This window comes from Poecilia latipinna, unplaced genomic scaffold (assembly GCF_001443285.1).
Source record: "Poecilia latipinna isolate Pla-1442-1.1 unplaced genomic scaffold, P_latipinna-1.0 Scaffold164, whole genome shotgun sequence".
Classification (NCBI taxonomy): domain Eukaryota; kingdom Metazoa; phylum Chordata; class Actinopteri; order Cyprinodontiformes; family Poeciliidae; genus Poecilia; species Poecilia latipinna.
Window position 1 is genome coordinate 413666 of NW_015112780.1, and position 14674 is coordinate 428339.

The following is a 14674-nucleotide window of genomic DNA, read 5'->3' on the forward strand; positions in this document are numbered from 1 at the left end:
AATTGTAATAGTTGTTTCTAAGAAAGCTTGCTCTTTGCCGTGGTTCCCGATGTGAGATTCTGTTTAGAAATTAAACCAAATAACTAAAACCAACCTGATGCATATTCAATTAATGGCTGTTTATATTCTAACATAAAAGGAACAGTATCTTCTTGTGAAAGAAACAAGCATAAATCTCCTTAAACTAAGATATTTCATCTTAATTAGATTTCAGTTTTTCCTCTGTAAAAGCAGCTACAGTAGCTCGGTGTTGCTACTATTCGCCCTTGTATCTTGTCCCAGTAGAAACACTAGCATGGGGGGGGGCATAATTCTTTGGCATATTTTTAAAGTGTAACTTTTTAAATACTTGCTATAGCTGAGTTTTGGTAACCAGGCCATGTCTAGTAGAGGCAGGTGTTATTTTGAGTCTGGGGATGACTTGAGTGGTTGTTTTATTGTGTGAGCTATTTTATCCTGAAGCTCTGAAAGTTTGGGATTATTTTTATGTTTTACGGCCCTTTTTATGTTCCTCGCCATTATCTTTATACTATTCATTCTTTCATCACGTTTCCCTCTCTTAAACATTTGTATCTTTGTGTTTTTGAGTCCTTACAAGGGGGTAAGAATGTGTATATGTGTATTTGAGGGAGGGGTGTGGGGGGGGGTGAGTCAGGGATGCTGGAGGCAAAGGAGCAAAGGGGGCTGGGGGGGCTTCCGACACTCCCGAGAGAGAGGCAATTTCACAGCTGGTTTGCTCCTTAGGCAGTCAGGCTGAAAATGCTGCAGATTTGTGGAGCAAATTGAAATGGTGTCAGTGCGGGAACAAAGCGCCGAGCTGAATGACGAGGTAGGTGTGTGTGTGTGTGTGTGGAGGAGAGTGAGGTGGGGTTGTGGGGCTCTAAATTCAATAACAATCCTGTTACATTTAAGCCACACCTCTCTGACACCTGTCAGTCAATCAGTATGCAGCGGCCGGCCCGCCCACAATCAGCAGCACATTGTTCCGACGGTAGTGTGTGTGTGTGCGTGCGTGTGTTTTATGTTTCGAGAGAAAGAGGTGGCGCTCGGCGCTTGTGCCGACTGAGCTCGTTCAACCTTGGCAACCGTAACCGAGGCTCCATTATGGGATGTGCATGGTTTGGTTGTTGACTAGGCAGTGCATCAACGGTCAACAGCTGTGCGTGCCATGTGGGCAGCGCTAGAAAGCCATTAAAACACACACACACTCGGCCTCGCTCACACACACACACACACACATGCGCGCGCGCCGCATAGTTTGCATTTAGCTGCATTAGATACTCTCACCACTTGATTATGCCACAGCAGTAAAAACTGAAATTACAATTACGCACGTTGCCGATTGGCAGGTATAATGGGCACGCACAAACTCGCTTTGCGCGCGGGAATTGTCGGGGGATTCTTCCTGGTGGTAATAATGAAGCACTCGGCGCACACCTGATGGCAGTGTGGGGTCGAGGCTTAGCGTGCCCTCTGCAGTGTAGCTGGGAAATGACGAGCCAATAACTGCAATTAAACATGCAGTATAATGGCTAATCAAATTGACAGCCTCGGCTGTTCGCATGCCTCTCTCACAATGGCTTATCACAACAAACTATTATGAGGGAGGGTGTATCAGGTCTGATCCCCCTCTCTTCTTCCTATCTCTCTCTCTATCTCTCTCCTCTTCACTCTGTTTTTGCTGTCTCTCATGTCTTTCTCTCTCTCCTTCGCCGCTCTTCTCTTTTTCCCTCCCACTGCTCTGTCTAGCTCATCCTCTCAGTCTCTTTCCCCCCCTCTCTCCCTTTGGCAGGCTGTCATGTGGCTCCGCTTAATTGCAGTGGAAATTAACAAAGCAAGCAAATTTGTTTTCTTGCTTTACTGTGTCACACAGAGGAAGGGGGATGCTAGCAGGGAGGTGTAGTCATTTGAGTGGGAATCTTGTTACCAGGTCTATTATTCTGTTTTGCAAGATTTTTTTTTTTTTTTTGTCCTGTCATGATCCTCAAATCCAGTTTTAACAGCCTGAAATAGTGAGCTACCTCTGTTTTCTAAGGTATAAAGTTTGAGGGATTGGAATATTTTGGGCCTATTTTGAGCAAAATATATTTTTTTATTTGGTTTAAAGAGAAATGATTGTCAAAGTAGCAGCCTTAATGCGAGCTCATTATGTTCTCTGAAATGCTCCGCGTTATTGCTTCCTTATTTATTTCATTTAGCATAGAAAGCAATCAATTATTTTAATTCAGTGAAAAATCACTCCAGATTTTTTTTTGTCCAGATTAGTACACCAGTTTTCAGAATTTATATTATGAAGCTTTATGTTTATGTCTGACAAAACATGTTAAAGTTGTAATGTGCTTTTATTTTTTTTTCCTTTCAGGGCTTTTATATAGTCACTAAAAGTGGTATAATTTATCATTTTTCAAAGCCTGGGTGATTATGTTAAAGAAATAGAAAGTAAAATGTTTAAGTCTTTATTCCTCTAATTAGCAGACTAAAATCAGAATGGTCTCTTATGTTGCTTTACATTTATATCCTCTTTGATTTGCCACATCAAATCTAGTGACTGGACACATTCGCAGTTTGCTATTTGTCCAGCAATTTTACCTTTGGCCATGTCAGATTTTCAGATCGAATCTAAAAATCCAGACTTTTTTCCAGTCAGTTAACGCACCATGCCAAAGTGATCAGTTGCTTTAACTGGAACAATCTTTGATGCAGAAGTTCTTCCTGAGGGAAGACTTAAAATTGACACCTTTCACTTACTTCAAAGACTGATATGAGTAGTCAGCTTCAAAGGCTCTGTGTGCATCTCTGGATTTTCCATTTAATGGCGGAAATCAAGACAGAGCCATTTTACTGCTTGTTAGACTGTAGAACAGTGATTCTTAAAAGAAAAAAAAAATTGAGTATGGCAGCATATTTTGGCATGACTCTTTATTCTGTTTATACAAAAATATATTTTTTTTTTTCCCAAACGTGGATTCATATTTAAATGATGTCCTTCATCTACGATTTGTCACAAACAAACTATCAGTTGTAGCTTGAACCTTGAAAGTGAGGATCGTTTCTACGTTTAATGCATGAAGGCGCGACAGATTGAGAGCATCGTTGCAGAATAACGGTGAGGACGGTAGCATCAATGACTTTGTTAGACTGTTGAATGAAGGTACCCCCAACAGCGACAGATGAAAAGTACGCAGTGTTTTGCATGTTAATGAGTGGGTGATATCATCAAATAAAATAAAGTAAAACAGGATTTTTTTTTTTTGCTTTGCCATAATTATGAAGTTAAACTAAGGCCCTAAAGAGCATAAAGAGTTGATATAGATTGAGTATGCCTATATATACACGAGTAGATTGTGTTTCACACTTATTTGTATGCATTCGTAATAATTCCTATAAAAAATGGGGCTGACAGACTTTTGTAACGTATATTTTACTTTTTCAACCTCACTGATTAATTTTCAAATCTGTGACTTCCTGTTTTCCTTTGGTATAAATATGACATGAATGTTAAACCCATTTGCTTTAGCCACTCTTCAAAGTAGGAAGTACAAGAGAACCTGCTAAATCAGGTGTCCATATGTATGGTCAGTGCAATAATAAATCAGTTCAAATCAACTATAACTGACAAACAAGAAAGGACCCATGTTTATCTCACCAGCATGTTAAATAGTCCTTCATCTTAGCTGTGCTGCCAACATCTAAGTCTTTCTATGAAATAGGTGACAATGTCCTCAGATCACAGTAGTGTTAGCATACACTTTGTGCTGATGTTAATTATAGCTGCAGCAGTTGAAATGTCTGTATCTCTGGAATACATGACACTGTCGGTAGGGGAAAAGATCAGAACACCTGGTAATAAATAACTCAGTCCCTTCAGATTTTAACATTTCTCTGCATTTCTCTTACTAAAACTCGCATTTGTTGCAACCTGAGTCTGATTTTTCTCAATCAGACTCATTCACTACTCAATCCCTACTTTATAGCCCAGGCTATTTACTCCGTCACACAGATGGAGGAGCTGCAAGGTTGGTGGCTAGAAATTAAAAAAGAAAAAGAAAAAAAAAAACTTGATCTTCACTGCATAAAATTTTGTAGTAAAAGTACCATAATTTTACAGCGTCTACACGAATGTTTTGTTCTTGATTGTGAAAGCCATGATGATGTACGTTCTCATTATGAGCCTGTGCTGCCATTAACAATGTTCAGGAAGGTTTTCTTCATTCCTGTTGATCACATGTGAGTACATTCAATGCCCCTAAGATTACTGGTAGTTTTGCTTCATTTGCTGGATTTTTGGTACCTAAGCTCCCCGAAGATCTTTTTCTTTATGTGTGTAATGTACGAGTTTTGGTAACGGTTAGACTGCAGTAAAATGAATCCTGGATCCGGTGGGCGAACGCTGGCGTTCACACTTGTGCATGCTGTGAACTTGTGAACCTCTTGATGAAATAACATATACTCTCCCCTGCTAATATGACCTTGAGAGACAGCTGCACAGCCCTGAGAACTGCATGTGTTTTGAAATGTGCGTATCTGCTGCAGGTCAGTGTTTAAATAAGCTCACTATATCTTATATCCTGAGTGTCCGCCCCTGGGGTTGGAGAAAAGCCCAGCATTAATCAGCAACATGAGAGAGGAAATGTAAATGTTTAGTTTATGTTGCACAATTTAAAATACAGAGAGAATACATTAAGAAAAAAAGGAATAATGATAACGATGCAGGAAAAGGCAAAAACACAAGAGTAGAATCCTTCAGTGGATCATAAGTTTATGAAATGCAATCATATATAAAAATAAAAACACATCTGCAATGTATATGTGGGAATTTAAATAGAATATTTAACGCTAAAACAAAAAAAAAAGTTAGTCAGTTTTACAGAAGGCCTGCCTTTTACCAAGCGCGAAAAGTCATTCCAGTGACATTGGATGCTCCTAACCTAAATGTGACGGGACCAGTCGATCTTTTGGAATAGTGTTGGTGACACAGGTGTTATTTAACCCATTTTGATCGCATTAACATTGCTTGTGCTCTCTTCGCAGTACTCAGAGAAGGCCCTGTACAACCAGCTCTGCTTCTACAGCTACATCTTCGACTGGGACTACGCCTGTGCCAAACTTCCAAACTCCAACCACAAAAGTAAGACTCTCGGCTGATTCTCACTCCAGTTTTTGTAGTTAAAGTGAAACAATACCTGCTTGTTTTTGCGCCGTCTCCCCCAGCCTCTTCGGCTTCTAATGGCTTTGGAGCTGAAATCAAGTTAGCAGAGCCGCTGAGAAACTTTGAATTTTAATAACCTAACAATGCTTTCTCACACATACAACATAGCATTAGCAATCAAAGTCTCAACATAAACCTTTTACCCAGGCTGCACTTAAAATATTCACCAGCAACGTGACACACGCACACACACACACTTGCAAGTCGCGGCGCCCAGGCATTGGTTATGGGGAGGGGGGGTTAAGGACATTCAGCTCCTCGAGTCGACAGCCCTAATTTAGGAGACGGATTCAATCACACACACATACAGAATGCAAAATGCTCCAATCACTGGAAGAAAGAAGGAAAGAGCCCTCCATCTCGCTCCCTCTACCCTCACTGTCCATCTCTGCTCCTTTCTCTCCCGTGCTCCCTCTCTCGTTTTTTGTCTCTCTCTCCCTGCCTCTCTTGGACAGGCACTCGTTTGGCTGTGTTGATTGAAAACAGGTTTTAGATTTGGGGAAATGATAGGGCGAGTAATGGGCGCGCTGACGAAAGGATAGCCCTTCTCCTGTAATGGGACATGGAGCGTATATTTCCCCCCTTGGACTCAAATAGACGCTACTCCAACGATCCGGGTGCACTCAGTAGGCGTCAGCCGCAAGGCCTCTTTACCCACAGTTCTCCCTGATTGATGTCACTTGATTAGAAAGGGCCGCCGGGCCGAGTGATTTATTTATTTGATTAAATATTTATGTATGTATGTTATTTATATATGTATGCCCGAGTCTCGCGAGTGTGCGAGCTCCGGCCAAAGTGAGGCAGCAAAGGATCAAGACAGCAGACTTTAAATATAATGTGTAATCAACAGATGACCACTCAGAAAATGGAGGGAGCTGAAATAGAGGGATTGGGCCAGGGTAGAAGAAGGGGAGGAGGAACATCGGTGGGGGGCACTAACATGATTATAGCCTCTATTTTTGCTTTCTTTTATTTCCGTCTTGGCCCAGATGCAAGAAATCATCACCAATCAATTCCTGACTTTCCTCTTTTCTTTAGGTTCTCTTGTGCAACGTGGCGCAGTTGATTTGTGTGCACTTCCTGCTCTTTTTCTGGAGACTCGCTTCCTATACAGTACATTTATATTCGGGGCTACGTTGCATGAAATGTACTCATCATTCACAGGCCACAGCTTTTGTTAGACACTGTATGCCTGAGGGTTGGGAAGCAGTTTGTAAGATTGTATCTAGTAAAAGTCTGAGAGCAAAATCCCTGATAAAAGAGTTTCACTAGGAAATAAATCAAAAAATGGCTTTTTATTAGAAAGGCCTGCCGGACCTGATTGATGGCAGCCAGAAATTCGTGAGTCTGATCTGCTTCAGATCTGTTACACCTGACCATCTCTGAACTGTCAACCCAATCTTTGCTTATCGGTTCATCTCAGGTATTTTCTAAGAATTGAGGAGATAAATATTTAATAAAAGGTTAAAATCTCACATCCGTCCATCGGTCATGTTTGACCTTAAGGCTGCAGGGGAGCTGGTGTCTGTTTCCTGGACAGGTCTTCATAGAGGACAGGACAAACAAGTTTGATATGGTCCATAATCACTATTTGGAGTGGGTGAATCAGAAAATATTGAAAATGATGACCCATGATGCAGTCAAAGTGACTGAGTGACCTTTGGTTGATTACAGATGTCTTCTGTTCTTGCATTTGTTAAATGTGTCAAATCATCCAACAAAGTTTAGTCAAAGACAAAGGTGACCTCAGTAAATACGCATTGGCTTAGAAAGCTTTATTCCTTAATAAATGGAAGTTTTGCTGATCTGAAACATTTTAAATATAGGAGGGAAAAAAGAGAAAGCAGAAATGCATGCTTTTTGTCGCAGTGTAACCAATTTCCTTGTTAAATACAGATAATACTCTAGTAACATTTTGTCTAGCCAGATGCAAAACCTGAAAAAGTCTGGTGTCAAAGAACAAAAGCACAGAACCCTGATGTTGAGAAATAAGCAGCACCTGTTGCTTTTTATGACTTGTGTTTTGGCTGCACAAATCAGCTCCGGTTTCGCTCACAAACCAAATGATTCATTTCCAACACAAAGTGAGGAAAGCTACACGTATACACACCTCTTCACGCTGCTATAAAATATAGGTTGAAGGTGTTATCCCTCTGTCCTGGGGCAGTAATACCCCATATTACTGCATTACACACCCAGGGTTCTCACCGCTCAGATTACAAGGAGAAGGCGTACAGTTCTACACACTCTAGGAGTCTATTCAAAAAAAAAAATATTTTATCTCTGTGGTGCTGATTTTGGTGAACTGTTTGAGTTGACCAAAATCAGCTAGCAACTACGGGTTGCTAACTGAGGATGCTGGATGCTTCCTGAACGTGCATGTAATCCATTTAAGTCCGAAGTCGGTTTCCTTTTGTTTTAACAGCCACGCTCGCTGGAGATGCCTCAGCTATCACTGTCGTTACTCTATATTTTCCTCCGAGTGTCGGGTTGGTGTTAGCGTTAGCTCTGGCGGATGCTACAGAGGTGCGGAGTGACAGAGCGGTGATTATGAACGTGTTGGAACACCGTGACACTGATCAACACTGGAAACTGCTAGCTCACTGGTAAAAGAGCCGGTATTTCTACCCGCTCTCCCCCCCCCCCACCCCCCCCAGGAGCACGCTCTCAATCTGTCACTCTCCACGCTGGCCACACACTCCATGCCTATATTTACATGCTGGAGAAATGACTTAAGAGTTGCTGGGCTTTTTGGTCTTTGGAGGGGATTTATCTGAAAGAAAAGCACCAGAATATGTGAGCATTTTCCTTTCGTGTGCCGCTGTTTGCTGAAGGTAAAAAGTGTATCATGACTACACCTGTCAGTTTCGATAATATCTAGGTTTTTATGCTGCAGGTAGCCATGATGCAGGCTCAACGTATATTTTCGACCGCGCTTTTGAACATATATAATAAAAGACATTAATGGAAAATTGCACGGACTGTATGTACAACACAAAAGAGCTCTGACTCAACGCAGATTGTAATTTAGCGGTGTGTTTCTGCAGCCCTCCGCTGTGTGTGCGTGCGTGCCTTCTGCAGACCTGTCTTATCTACATGTACATTGCGTTTTTGTGCCTGATTGCTGCGACTGAGTAAAACATGGAGGTAATTTCATCCGCCGCAGGAGATCTCTAATAGATTACACACAGAGGCGCGCACACAATGCGAGAGAGGGAGACGGAGGGGGGGAAAAAAAGAGAAAAAAAAATGCACGCTGTCCGTTCTTTAGCTGGGAACATCCCGTATCAATGACTTTCAAATCATTTTGTATCTCTTCCCTTGTTCCCTCTCTGTCTGCTTCTTTTCTCCTCATCCTCCCCCCCGCCCCCCATCCTCTCCTCCAGGTCTCAGTCTTGAGTGTGGGCAGTATGATTGCGTGTGTGAGCAATAATGTAATTTTGCCGCATTGATAAAATAAAAATTGTCCTTGAGTTGCGCTTTTCTAATGATCCATTTACAGACAGCTTCCCCAGCCACCTTTCGGGTGCTCCGCGCTTAGTCCCTCTCCTCCTCCTCCTCCTCTTTTTCCCACTCTCTCTTTTCTCTCCTCTTCTCCTATTTTCTTCCCTTTTCCATCTTCCTCTTCCACGCTCCCCCCCTCCCCTTTTCTCCGCTGATACAAAGCGGGGTGGCAAAATCCACGGGTGCGATTGTCAAATCAATTATTCATTCTGTGCAATTACACTCACACAAAGAAGTTTCCCCGTGCTCCGAGTAGTGATTAAATTAACTGCTATTCCAGCTGCCCGTCGCCACCAGCCTAATAGAATATTCATGGAGGCGGCCGACAGAATGGCCGATCTCCATTAACTTCATCATGCTCACTTAATTACAGGCTTGTTATTGTATTTACACCTAGTTAGAGCGTGCAGAGCCCCGATCTACTCGTGCCCGGCTCCACCGGAGTGTGCGCGAGTGTGTGACAACACCTAGTTAGAGCAGAGATAACCTCTGATAGGCTCACTGAGCGCGCGCGTGCACATGCTGGCCCCCAACATGAGTGTCTGTGTGTGTGTATGTGTGTGAGCGCGCGTAAGAATGAGTCCAAAACATTTGTTGATTTTGTTGTCTTCCACATTTGTATGGTTGGGGATCCCCAGATATGCTTGAGCGCTATCAAGAAAAGTAAGTTTCATTGTATCACAGTGTTTACATAGAACATGGCAGGAACTACATGCAGGTATGTAAAGCAGAAAAAATAACATTATTCCTACTGAATAATAGATATCAGAGTGGGCGGAAGACGAGAAGAGAGCTTGAAACTCCCACTTTCTTCAGTCTGTGAACACATCAGACAACATGTTGTTTGGTTTTCAGTAAGACCGTTAAGTTATGGAAGTTGTTTGAGGTATTTTTCAAGTTTGGAGAAATTAGAAAATGAAACTAAATGGAATGTAGAGAAATAATCGTATTTTGTCAATTATGTCTGCATCTTGAGGGAAGATATGAATGCCTGACTTTGCTGTCCATCTATCCTGCTTGGGAAAAATTGTTGGATTTTGCAGAGGAAGCCTGGATTTCTCTTTTGTTTATTAAAAAAAAAAAGTCCATCCTACTTTCATGCAAATTTTGAGCAAACTTTAAAAATGTCGCGAAAAAAATGCAAATTACGCATGCTTCCATCTAATTCCAGCATGGCTGCAATAAACGCAAAGTAAAGTTCATCAGAGCACTTTTGGCAAATGTTTTTCCAAAAGTGCTCTGATGAACACTTCTAGAGGGATTCAAAGCTCCCTCTAGAGCTTTGAATCCTTTTTGGAAAAGCCGAAAACCGCATCAAGTGAGCGGAAAAAAGTTGGGGGGGGGGTTTTCCGCTCAAGAATTAACGAAGTTATTTCAAATTCATCCATCAACCTTTTTTAATGCCGTACTTCAAAAGGTTCCTAAAGAGCATTGACGGAAACAGTTTGTGACGCATATGATCATCGTCTTGCAGCTCCTTCATTTTCATTTGTATCCTAAACTTATATGTACATCCATCCATTTTCCAAGCCACTTTTTTCACTCTCATTCAGTTTTGATTCCAAAGATTATAACTTATGAGTTTGAATCGACAGATCAAACCTCAGGGAAAATTGGAAGCTAGCGTTGGTCAAGAAAAACCTGATTGGTGCATTGGCAGCTTAAACGGTGATAATAACAATGGTGTTTACTTGGTGCTTATTTGCACAGAATGTTTTACTGTTCTGCTCTTTGGCTGCATTCAGAGTAAAGCAGTTCAGTTTATTAGTTGAGCTATCTGCTCCAGCAGCTTTACACACATTTTTATCTTTACAAATGTATTTTAAAAACGGTTACCTTTAGTTTCTCTCCTTAGAATGACTTTTGCTACCTGGAAGTTTTTCCAAGTAGCTGAATTTTCCCTTTTCCTGTTGCTTCACCCTGCTGAACGGCAGTGTGCAGCAACAGGTGGGGAAGGGCGTGTAATGCACTACTCTGTGCTCCTTACATCCTGGAATCTCGCTTTAAAGGACTTCAAACCGTAGAAAAGGTGGAATGGAAAATCTCTGTGTCTTTAAATCTGTCACTTTTTTTCTTTTTTTTTTAAAAATCGGTGTTCGGACCCAAACCTTTTCTCCCCCCACCCCAACGTCACCCTCAGCCCTTTCCTCCTCTTCTTGCACCTCCCTCTCCCTCAACAGTGGAGACTATTTATTTGAACCGCGCTCCTCACCGTGCTCCGACTCGCAGAGAGATCTCTCTGTCGTTCTTCTCTGCGACTCTTAAATCGTTCTTTTTTTTTTTTATTTTTTTTATCTGTTCGCCACACAGTGATTGGGTTGGGGGGGGAGAAAAAAAAAGGAGTGAAGGAGTGGGAGGGAGGGGAAGGGGAGAATTATTTTCTTCTACCTTTCAGAAAATGATGACATGATTGCTTTCGCTTGATCATGCATCATCACCCCCTTTCTATTCCCCGGATAAATAGTCTCTCCCTGCTTCTCGTCTCCTCTCCTCTCTCTCTCTCCCCCTCCTCTCCCTCTGTCCCCGCCGAAATGAGGATTATCTGGTAATAGTTGCTGCTGCCGTTTCAGTCAACCACACCATCTTCCACACATGGACGCGAGCACATGCATGTGTGATTGCTGTTTGACGCGTGGATGTTTTTTAGCGGCTGAGTTACTAGGCTTTTTAAGTGTTTAACTACCCGCGTTATTGTGTGTGTGTGTGTGTCCTTTTAGTGCGTGTGGCCGCTGTGTGTATCTAACCTTTGTTCCTCTGTGCTGTCGGTGGGCCGGTATTTATCCAGTAGCCACTAATGCAGCAGAGAGGAAGGACGAGATGGGGAGATATGGACATGGAGGTGGCGAGGAGATAGCAACTGGCCATATGGACGACTTGGTTTGTGTGCACATTGGAGCTAAACTAAAACGGACCAGTAGACAAATACCAGGCTCTATTATGGGCCTCTCTTCTACATGATTAGCTGGTCTTTATTTAAAGTACATCTCTAAAGATTGGCACGATAATTAGGTCTTATTAGGGGCCACAGTCACTCACAAATAACTAAAATCTGCAAATACTTGAGTTGCCCTCTAAAATCGCTTACAACTGCCTATTTTAGTAAATCAAAACATTAAATATACTTTAATATGCACAATGGAGGCCATCTTAGCCCTAATTATGTTTACAGTCTTCCTTATCGTCACTCTTGGGTGTGCAGCAAATCAGTGGCAAGAAAAATGAACGCCGTTTCTGGATTGGCAGCCAATAGCTAGCCAGTATCAAAAGGTGGTGTGCAACACAAGAAATATTTAGGCTTTGTTCACACAAAACATCCTCAAATACGACTTTTCTGTTTTCCAATCACAAAAAGATCCACGTAAACACAGCAGTGTTCCTTAAAATGACTTTAAAACCTGTGCCAGCCTGGCACAGGGATGCACCAACATGGAGAAAAAGCTTAGAGAATCTGGAAACAGATGGTGCGCTTTGGATCGAGGGCTAAACCAGAGGTTGAGGCTGTGACATCACTGCTTTCATAAACTTGTTGATCTTACAAATAAACACACAGAGAGAGAGAGAGAGAGAGAGAGAGAGAGAGAGAGAGAGAGAGAAAAGTTTCATTTTAAGAGGTTTCGTTTGTATTTCTGATGGGTGAAATGGTGCTTTTCAGTTTCGACAGATCAGAAAAATGAAGATATCAGCCAAAAAAATTTGTTGTTTTTTTTTTTTTTTTTTTTTTTTTTTACATTCATTGCAGCATTGAAACGTCTATTTCCACCAGTTGGTAGTTTATTTATCATGTACTCTACAGTGCTAGCTAGCTAGACTATTATGGTAGCAGGTGTAGGTAGTGTGACTTCGCCGTAATGTGGGAACGCGGCAAACCAAACACAATGTTTACTATGAGGGAGAACTTCCTTTAAAAAAAACAACAAAAAAAACAGCTCATCTCAGATCACTGTTATATCCACTGTCCTCCTTTGTGTGCTGATGGTGTTATTACTTGGTTTCATTCAGACTTGGTATGTCAGTATATTGAAAAGGTTTGCTTGCTTGTGGTTGCCATCCTGTCCCGGGGAGCCGTCCCTCCGTCTTCTCTTTGGCCTTATTACAGCCCACCTGAGGAGATAACAGGGACGAGGTATTGACTCCATGCTCTCATTGGGCTTTTTCCATCGATCTCATGATCCTGCGTGGGCGCATGTGCCATCGACCCATCAGTCTAATTCTGTGTGATCATCCATCCACTCCTCAAAGTAATAGCATTACTTTCAGACGGAGCTGGGTCGGTTCGCTTTGCAGTTTACGACTGAAATGATCCCCGAGTGTTTATGACGAGGGATTGTTAGGTTCACTGTAAATCTCTGGCATTGTATCACAATATGTTTCTTTTTTCTGTCTTTGCAGCCTTTTTAAAGAGACCTAGCCCCGCACGGCAGGCGTATCTGAAGCTGAAGGAAGTCCCAGACAAGGCTTTGGCCACCAGTGGCTACTCTGAGGTGAACTTGGCCAAACTCTTCCAAGCTTTCTCGTCGTTCAAATGAAAACAATCTGCAAGGACAAAAACATCCAAGAGCCGCAGACATTTAAATCCTCCTTCGGTTTGTAAATAACAGCGTGATTGGTGGGCCGCCGATCTTCTTTCTTCGCCCTGATGGGGCTTCTTGTGTTCCTTAAAACACCAATCACACCTCTCCTTTTCTCCAGTTTCCTCACGCACACACACACTTTCTCACAGTCATGACTTGACCCCATCACCCTTACTCTGTATGGTAAAGGGGAGCAGCAATCATACCTAAATGACAGTCTATTGTATGTGCAGAAGCTAGCTGAGCCCAGATGCGTGTACATGTGTGTGTGAGTGTGTGAAAATGGCTTCTCCTTAGAGCAGCTGGTGTACTCCAGGAGCAGCTAATTAGCCAATGATAGTGACCCCAAGCCACTGAGACCACCGGACGCCCGCAGCGATCGGACACTTGTTCTGATTACCACCATTCACGCTGCATATGTGTGTGTGTGTGTGTGTGTGTCTGTGTGTGTCGGATCAGGGGATGAAAGAGAAAGGGCTGAGGAGGATACAGGGAGTGTAGGGGTGAGGAAGGCCACACGCGCAGCTCCTTGGCTCTTTTGTCCCGGTATCGAACATCTGATCTGCTTCTCCCTCACTGCCTCTGTTTAACTCAGGCCAGGTCGTCTCTCTCATTCTTCTTCTACCCTCTCTGTGTTTTATACATTTTCTACGATACTGTAGCAATTCCGAGTCTTGTTTTGTAATGGCCAGAATGTGGCATATTTTGATATTGATGTTTTAAATAAATAAATAAAAAACTTAATAAAGAACTTAATCATTGAGAACTCTCTTCTGTTGTATAAATGTATTCAATTCTATTTAATAATCACGTACTAAATGGTTTTATGTCATCTATTAATTTGTTCCATTTTTTTTGTTATACAAAAATCTTAAGTTAATCCATAATAAAGTAAAAAAAAAAAAAAAACATGAATTTATTTATTACCTGTGCAGCTCTAGAAGGTTAGATCGACTGCCTGATTATTGATCTGTAGGGAGGGAAAGTCGCCTTATTGATCCAAAGGTCCTGCTTTTTGTGAAAGTTCATCTCAGGATAATTGTAGCTGATTGAGAACATTAGGGAGCAGTGTTTTCTGCTAATCATTCAGGGGACATGTAGGAGTTGATTTTCACATGATTAAGAATATATATGTTGGGCCTAAATTTCAAACACAAGTGTAATAATACCCAAACGCACAACTCTCACAGCACGGTGGTGGCAGAAGAATGCTGCGGGGATTCTTTTCAGCTGGAGAAATGAGTGCACGATGGCCATCCTGGAAGAAAATCTGTTGAGACCGGAGAGACTTGGAGCGGATTGTGAGGTTCATCTTCCAACAGAACAAATGTCCTGAGATAGAATGGCTTAGTCAAAGTATGGATCTAATTCCAGCTAAGAACCAATGGCA

General features: G+C 42.1%; 1 protein-coding gene across 2 annotated transcripts in view; it reads left to right on the forward strand.

Annotated features, from left to right (window-relative positions):
• pola1 (polymerase (DNA directed), alpha 1) overlaps positions 1-14047 on the forward strand; it is a 60265-nt gene extending 46218 nt beyond the window's left edge. For both annotated transcript variants that reach the window (XM_015029826.1, XM_015029827.1), the window contains exons 36-37: positions 5032-5128; positions 13103-14047. In XM_015029826.1, coding sequence (XP_014885312.1) covers positions 5032-5128; positions 13103-13239 — 234 coding nt within the window. In that variant the 3' untranslated portion in view covers positions 13240-14047. The remainder of the gene's footprint in view (positions 1-5031; positions 5129-13102) is intronic.
• Positions 14048-14674: the final 627 nt, after the last annotated feature.